This window comes from Myotis brandtii, unplaced genomic scaffold, assembly GCF_000412655.1.
Source record: "Myotis brandtii unplaced genomic scaffold, ASM41265v1 scaffold246, whole genome shotgun sequence".
Lineage (NCBI taxonomy): Eukaryota > Metazoa > Chordata > Mammalia > Chiroptera > Vespertilionidae > Myotis > Myotis brandtii.
Genome location: NW_005359310.1, coordinates 724,024 through 732,353, shown reverse-complemented (window position 1 = coordinate 732,353; position 8,330 = coordinate 724,024). Strand labels below are relative to the sequence as shown.

Sequence of the window (8,330 nt, the reverse complement as noted above, 5' to 3'; positions counted from 1 at the left end):
CTTGGGGGTCTGAGAAAGCTGTTTGCGCCTTCACAAACGTGTTGGCTGGTGGGGATTTAATGGGTTTTGTTCGTAAAAATTGCCTCTTTTCCTAGGAACTGTTTTCTCTAATATTTATCTCAGGACGTTTTTAATGAAAGATTTTACTCTTTTTCTCTTAAAAGCAGATGTGTTGTTTTCTAGGGAAGGGGTATTGGAGCGGGACCTTTAAGACTGACAGGTGGCTTCTTTCTAACGGAGACGGACAAGGAGCGCCCTGTGTCCCCAATGGTGTCTTTGACTCCAGGCTGGCTTCTGCTTGTGGCAGAACATCGCTCGTGGCCTGGGTTCTGTCTCTTTTCACTGATCCCCAAGTGCCCAGTTCGGTGCCAGAGGCCTTCTCGGTGGTGATGCATGAAGGTTTTTGTTTGTTTCAGAACAAGTTCATCCGAGTTCACGCTCACTGAGGTTCATGCTGATAGAAAATTTTAAATGGCTGGCACACCCCACTGATCCAGTCACCTGATAGATGTTTGCTGCCCCTGCCAGGTGCGGTGTGAAGACGAATGCAGTCAGCGTGCCTGCCATGTGCCGGCATCCGCACTGTCCAGGGGCTGGCGTTGTCCTACCCACCAGCAGCTGGTGGCCTAGTGTCGATGGGCGTGCTGGTGAGAGGGTTGTAAATCGTGGACAGTTTGGAAAAGGTGGCCTTGGACCCGAGGATCTGACAATGGGGAGGAAAGCTTCCAGGCAGACGAGGCGTGCGGCCCAGACAGCACATTTCAGCTAGAAGGGCAAGGGCGAGTGTCTGTGGGGCCGTCTCCTGAGAAGCACTCGATTGCAAAGGATGCTGCCCACTCCGAGGAGCTCCATGTACCAGACGCTGAGGACAGGCCGTAGGAGAGTCCGACGGGAAGAGCAGCCTGCGGCCATGTGTCTCGGGACCTGTGCTTCCCCCTCATATGTCTCCATTCCTTTCCCTTCTGGAAACTGTCTTTTCTCTGCCATCTCTTACTTCTTGCTTTCTTTGTGACTCGGTCTGTACAGGACATTGGGTTGGCCTCGTTGGGCTCTGGGTCCCGCTCTGTGCTACCTTAAGTCTCAGGGACCCAAGGTTACTTAGTTGAAGTTTTCTTTCTTTTAGAGAAAGAGCACGTACATGTATCTTACTGGCTCAGCTTGGTCCACATATGTTTGCCAGATACCACAGGCTCATTAACCAGCCTTCGCCATGCAGACCTGTCACTTCACCTGGAGACTCCTGGAGAAGGTGCGGCCTGAGCACTGAGGCCAGAGCCGCCTGCGTCCTGGCAGAAATCGTGAGGGAGGGAATCTGGAGAGTGGTTTGGAGCCCAGGTTTCCAACGCCCTCCTCGGATGCTCCAGGGTTCTCTTGTGTTTAAAACACTGGTGACTGCCTGTGGCAGTAAATTAAGACTCAGCTCAGTCGATACAATGCTGGAAACAGAAGATTGACTGGAGGCAAAAAAAATCCTGTTATGACCATTAAATTCAGAGAGTAGTAGCAGGTGCAATACCAGCGTCACGACAGGGGAAAGGCAGCCGAGGTGGGGTCACCTGGACTGGAACACTGGGTGATGTGTAAGACGTGTGTGTGTGTGTGTGTGTGTGTGTGTGTGTGTGTGTGAGAGAGAGAGAGAGAGAGAGAGAGAGACAGAGGTGTTTTGGACCCTGGGTTCGGAGAGAGAGAGAGAGAGAGAGAGAGAGAGAGGTGTTTTGGACCCTGGGTTCATCAGCAGGTGGTATGGGAAGATCCAGCAGAGGGAGCAGTTAATGAGTTCTGTGTCACACTTTTTTAACGGGATGTAGAGGGAGTGGTCACTAATGGCAAGAAGCACCGACTGGGAGGGCGACACCTGGTGCTGTGCATGGCTCACGTGTTTTTCGTTGGGTGACGCTCACTGTGCAGGTTGAGGTGCTGCACGTTTATGTCACGGGCAGTGAGGTCGTGTGTTCACTGAAGATCCTGGGCCCCTGAGGACGCTCAGTGGTCAGGGCTGGGGCAGAAGGGACACGTTGGGTAAGGCACCAGCTCTGCTGCGCAAGACATTGCTGCCCACCTGGCATGACGTTGTTCTTTCTTCGATATATTGTTATTGATTTCAGAGAGGAAGGGAGAGGGAGAGAGAGAGAGAAACATCCATGAGAGAGAATCATTGATCGGCTGTTCCCTGCAGGCCCCCCACTGGGGATCGAGCCCACAACCCAGGCCTGTGCCCTGACTGGGAGTCAAACCGCGACCTCCTGGTTCCTAGGTTGACACTGAGCCTCACTGGCCAGGCCCAAAGATTTTAAAAATCACACACAGGTGTATTTGTTACAGAAATGTATTTTCTCCCATTCTTTTCTAGACAAATGGTTTTATGTTATGCATACGGTTCTGTGCCTGGCTTTTTTCTTTCTTTCCTTTTTTTCACTTAGAGATGGTTCTATATCAATCACAAAAGAGTTTTTTGGTGCTTTTTCAGATTCTGAGTTTGCATTGATATAATCAGTTTCTTATGAATGTATGTCTGGATTGTTTCAGGCCTTTGCTTTTCATAATAGTGCTCTGGTAAAAGACCACAATGTTGGCCCTGGCCGGTTTGGCTCAGTGGATAGAGCGTTGGCCTGTGGACTGAAGGATCCTGGGTTCAGTTCCTGTCCAGGGCATGTACCTCAGTTGCTAGCTCTACCCCTGGCCCTGGTCAGAGGTAACCAATCGATGTGTCTCTCTCACATCAATGTTTCTCTCTCCCTCGGTCTCTCCTCCCTTCCTCTCTCTCTAAAAATCAATGGAAAAATATGCTTGGGTGAGGATGAACAAACAAAAGACCATGATGTTTGCTATTTTGCAGGCGTATGACTGCATCGCTAAGATGCACATTTTTAGAAGTTGGATTTCTGGATTAGAATGTATCTGCACTTGTCATTTTCTGAGATGCTGCGGGAACGCCCTGCACATGAGTCCCATCTCATACACGTCCCAGCAGTGCGTGTCCTCATATCGTCCCCAGCAGTTACTTTCCCATCTCAGAACTTTTGATAATGTGTTAGGTTAAAAGTAGCATATCTGGGTAGTTTTAATTTTCATTTTTCTTAAAGACTGGACATAGTTTCTTACTTTCAAACGTGATTTGTATTTCTATAAACTGTGTTCATATTCTTTGGCCATTTTTCTACTGGGTTGTTGGTCTTTATAGGAGTAGTTGACATAATAATTTCTTGGTCTTTGATGTGAAGTTCTCATGGTGTTTTTCCCGATTTATCACTTGCCTTTTGACTTTTTGTTATTTTGGCCTCATTGAAGGTTTTTTATTTTCTGTGGTCGAAGTTACTTTTGTGGCTTCTGAATTCTGTGGCAATTAGAACGGTGTTCCCTGTGCCCGGGCGAAATGCAGGGGCCTTTTAGTGCTTTCCGGGGGCCCTGTTGAAATCTGGAGGAGCCTCCGCAGTGCAGCGGTGCTGCGGGCAGAGCCCAGGGCTGGAGGCTGTTTCTGGCCGGGTCTGGTTTCCCGGGTCTCCTGCCTCGCTGGGAATCTGGGTCACTGCCGGAATCAGATCGCGTTCAGCTCACATCCTCTGCACAGAGCTTCCCAGGGAGAGGAAGTCAGGGGAGGACATGCGTGATCTCCTGGCACGCGGCCCATCTGTGCAGCCTTTATTCCGGCAGATACACGAGGAGCCGAGGGCTGGTCCTGTGTGCTCTGGGAGTTGGTGGTTGGGCGACAGAACCCTGTGCCTATCTGTCTCCAGGGAAGGGAAGCCAAGCTTGAGGGCCATTTCCTTCCCTTGATCATTTGTGCAAATCCCACTTAGGTTGCTCCCCACAGGGACAGGCTGGCCGGATCTCTGGAATCTGAACTCCTCCGTCACCAGGAGGGGAACGTAGGAGTCTTGTCCACCTTTCAGCGGCACAGCCCTGCGGGCTTTCTTCAGAGCGAAGTGCTAGTTAGTTGTCTGTCTCTGCGAAGGCTCGCATTTTTGAAATGGGTGTGAGAACCATTTGTTCAGCATGACTTCCTCCCCTCAGGAACAGCCAAGCCAGAAGAAGGGCCAGCTGCTGCGAGCGTGACCGGAAATGACATCACTGCCCCTCCAAACAAGGAGCTCCCACCAAGCCCCGAGAAGAAAGCCAAGGTAGTTGCCGGAATGGTGGGTTATCTTTGACGGCTGTCATTTTGTTGACGGTACCTTCAGCTATTGCTTGAATTGTGAGTGAAATTTCTTTTTTCTGAGTTGTTAGTCTTTTCTCAAATTTGGATGTGCTTAATATTATGGTAAGATTAGGGTAATATTCCCATTTTACCATAATGGCCTAACTCAGACCTTAATATCGCTGCCTTTGACACTATTGTCTTGAGTATCCGTGGAAATGTTCTGTAGAGGTTGTTTCTGCTTCTCAACAACAGCAAAAGGAATTGCAGAACTCTTTTTCAAGTCTAGCCCCAGCCGGTTTGCCTCAGTGGATAGAAAGTCGGCCCACAGACTGTAGGGTCCCAGGTTTGATTCCGGTCAAGGGCACATACGTTGGTTGCAGGCTCGACCCCGGCCCTGGTCAGGGTGCATGCAGGAGGCAACCAATTGATGTGTCTCTCTCACATTGATATTTCTCTATCTCTCACCTCCCTTTCACGCTCTCTAAAAATCAATGGAAAAATATCCTCGGGTGAGGCTTAACCAAAAAAAGAAAAGAAATAGATCCTAAAATCTGCATTCATGAAAGGGAACACAAATTTTTAAGGTGAATCATAGCTTCAGAAACTAATTGGTACTAATTTGCATTCATGAAAGGGAACACAAATTTTTAAGGTGAATGAATCATAGCTTCAGAAACTAATTGGTACTAATCGCAAAGTTCAAAATGCACACTTTCGTGTCGTCTTAAACAGGAAGCTGATGTTGCCTCATCGAGGTGCAGGTAATGGTAACGTAGTCACCTGCTGGTCGCTTTTCCACAGAATTGTCACAGCCAGCAGGAGCTGGTTAATTGTTTAAAGCTACCACTGAATTTAACTCGCAGCTGTCCAGCTGCTGGCGTTTGTGGCAGGTCACGGAGAAACAGTGCCCAGTTCCTTCTCTGTCCTGGAGCCTTTCTGCTCTTTACTGAACTCAGAAAAAAGGAATGCTGATTTTCAGTTGCATCTTCTCATTGCTTATCATTTTGCTTTGAATTGTGCAATTTATACTTTTTTTACATTTTGTTTTTATTCTTGTCTGTGTGTTTGATGTTGGCCTGTTTAAAAAAAAACAAAACACCAACAAATCAACTTAAAGCCTTTGGCCACAACTCATCCTGCAAAGACTTCATCGAAAGCCAAAACACAGTCCACTTCTCCGCCAGGCCAGCCGCCTCACCTGCCAAGGACGCCAGGCCCAAGGTAAGTGTCGCCTGAGCTCTGCGCAGGGCAGGCTCCCGCTGGTGGGACTGGGGGGCCCTGCGGCAGCTCCCCCACCTGAAGGCCTTGTGCTCGGTGCCTTTCCCTGCCCGTGGCGGCCGTGTTCCATCGGCTTTGGTTTCTCCTCCTCTCGCCCAGCTCCCCTGACTCTGCCCTGTTCACACACTCGTAATCAGGTTCCCTCTCCTTCCCACATACTGTCAGATTTTCATTTTTGCTGTAATTCCCGCATCAAATTCCCAGCCGGTTCCCTTTGTCCTTCCCTTTCCTCCCCCTGCGGAAGCGAACTGACCCTCTCCCTGCGGGTAAGTTCTTGCCCCTCGCCCTAGCAGGCCCCGCCGCGCGGGGTAACTGTCTTTGCTTTGGGCATTAGGCCACCTCTCACCGGGCTGCATGCGAGGCTTTTCCGTTTTCCAGGTCACCCACACATGGTCGCCCAGAAAATGGTCAGTTTGGAACAGCATTCGCTTCACAGAGTTCCTCTAGGACAGTGGTTCTCAACCTCCCTAATCACGTGACCCTTTAATACAGTTCCTCATGTTGTGGTGACCCCCAACCATAAAATTATTTTCGTTGCTACTTCATAACTAATTTTGCTACTGTTATGAATCATAATGTAAATATCTGATACGCAGGATGTATTTTCATTGTTACAAATTGAACATAATTAAAGCATAGTCATTAATCACAAAAATATGTAATTATATATGTGTTTTCTGATGGTCTTAGGCAACCCCTGTGAAAGGGTCGTTCGACCCCCAAAGGGGTCGCGACCCACAGGTTGAGAACCGCTGCTCTAGGAGGAGGGGCAGGGAGTCTGTCTGCCTCCACAGCTCATGTTACGTGAGAAGGGCCTGGAGATCAGCTTGATGTCCTTTCGGGTCATCCTGGGAAATAGCCTCCATGTTGGTGTCTAAGTGCCTGAGTCTAATCTTGTAAAGAAAACTGGTGGAACCTAAGAATTGTGATCCAGGTTGAAATCCTGGCCAAGAAACCAAGAAATCCTCTCATAGACGAGGGATGATAAGATTTCCGCAGTGAAGCTTTCTGGTCCTCACTTACCCAGTTGACAGCTTTTCTTGATTTTTAGGAAACAGTTCCTACAAATTAGAGGGAAGAGGGAGCTTCTCTTGGAGCTAAAGGTCTGGGCCCACGGCCTGTGGCTTGGCTTCCTCTCCGGAGTAACATGGCACACAGGGCACTCGCCCTGTTCCCGGGGGCCAGGCTGCCCTGGCTCCTTCGTTTCCTTGCTAGTGACACCATGCCCAGGCCCCAGGGAACAGCGACCAGGCGCCTGTGCGCTGAGACCGCTCTGCCTTCGGTCCAGCTGGGACACCTGTGCTGCTCATCCCCGCTGGTCACCTCGGGCTCAGACGCCCGCCCTCTGGTCCCGCCCTCCCCTTTCTCTGAGCTGCCCTGGAGACCCTCTGTCCCCGCCTCCTGTGTGCAGACAGGAACTGAGCCCAGAGAGGCTCGGGGATTTGCCCAAGAACACACTGAGTTGGGGGCAGACTGGGCCAGTGTTCTCCCCTCTGCAGCCCTGGCCTGTTCAGCACCCACCAGGCACATCGAAGCCAAAAGAATGTGACTTTGCCTGGACATCTGTTTGTTCATGTTTATTGCTGGAAGTATTACATAGGCCCTCCTTTTGGACTGGACATCATTTAAAATGTTTGTTCTGTTTATGTGTTTGTTCATCGTTGGCCAAGCACTTAATCCGCTGACTACATCAGCACTTAATGCAGTCGAGCCTGAGGCACGTGTGTGAGGGGCACTCTCAGGGCCATTCGTTCTCAGCGGGTCAGGGCGGCTGGAGGTCGTGCGCTCACTGTTCCTGGCACCAGATGTATTTCCTGTCAGTAGCTGCCAGGTCCACAGGCCCTGTGTTCTGGTTGTGCATCTGTGGAGCCCCCTTTGGCAGGACTTGCTGGGGCTGTTGCTGACGTGCAGCTCTTATTCCCACTTTCCTGCTGTCAGCCTGTGGCAGAGACGAAGGTTCCCGAGAAGAAGGCCACGCCGTCCAAGCCAGCCTCTGCCCCGGCCTCCAGGCCCGGCTCCAGGAGCACCCAGTCCGCTCCAAAGGCCCCCGCGGCCGCCTCTGTTGCCTCAACTGGGCCGAGCAGCAGGAGCGCCCCCACGCCCCTGCCCAGGAGGCCTGCTGGTGAGTACGGCCCCTCCTCCCTGTGGGGACCACTGGGGAGGAGAGTGGGGATGTGACTGGGCCCAGCCGTAGCTCGGCCAGCGCCACGTGAGCTGTGCAGGTCTGTCAGTCCTGCACGGGTGTGTTGGCAAGTGGCAGCCGTGGTCTCCATGGGAGGGTAGCAGGCAGGTGCATTTGGGAAAACCGTGAGTGGAGAGGACTGTCCTGAATTATGGGAGACTTCACTGTTCCTGCCCCGGCGTCTCCATGGCGCCAGCGCAGTGCAGCCACGGGCCTCCGTGACAAGCATTAGGCCATTCCGCTCCAGAGGCCCATGCTGGTCGCCTGTTTCTAAGGCGCGTGGAAGGCGTTGTCAAGACCAGGAAAGAAGGAGACCAGATGCCGGCCCTTGTGCCCCACGGCGGGCGTGGCTCCATGTGGTTGCCTGATACACTGCCCTCCCCAGAGGCCATCTCAGCCCCTGGCTCAGCAGACGTTCAGTAACTGTTGAATGAATGAATGAATGAATGACCCTCAGGATTGGACGAGCCATTCAGGAGGTCCGTTTGTAAAAGTTGTATTGAGAGGCGTATGTCTGTACAGGCACCAAGACGGAGGGGAAGCCTGCCGACGCCAAGAAGACAGTTACCAAGTCTGCACCAGGTAAGGCCCCCCCACGCTTGGGGCCCTAACTTCAGCCCCCACGTCTGCCGCGGCTTTAAGGCTCCTGTAGGCGCCCCCTGAACCCTGGTCTCACTCCTACCTTCGCAGCTGACTTGAGTCGCGCCAAGAGCACCTCCAGCAGCTCCGAGA

At 51.6% G+C, this 8,330-nt stretch overlaps 1 protein-coding gene across 1 annotated transcript in view; it reads left to right on the top strand.

The window, feature by feature from the left end:
- MAP4 (microtubule-associated protein 4) overlaps nucleotides 1-8,330 on the top strand; it is a 69,614-nt gene that overhangs the window by 49,893 nt on the left and 11,391 nt on the right. Inside the window, exons 10-15 of the mRNA XM_014540506.1 lie at nucleotides 4,012-4,118; nucleotides 5,256-5,359; nucleotides 5,661-5,682; nucleotides 7,355-7,538; nucleotides 8,121-8,180; nucleotides 8,289-8,329. Coding sequence (XP_014395992.1) covers nucleotides 4,012-4,118; nucleotides 5,256-5,359; nucleotides 5,661-5,682; nucleotides 7,355-7,538; nucleotides 8,121-8,180; nucleotides 8,289-8,329 — 518 coding nt within the window. The remainder of the gene's footprint in view (nucleotides 1-4,011; nucleotides 4,119-5,255; nucleotides 5,360-5,660; nucleotides 5,683-7,354; nucleotides 7,539-8,120; nucleotides 8,181-8,288; nucleotide 8,330) is intronic.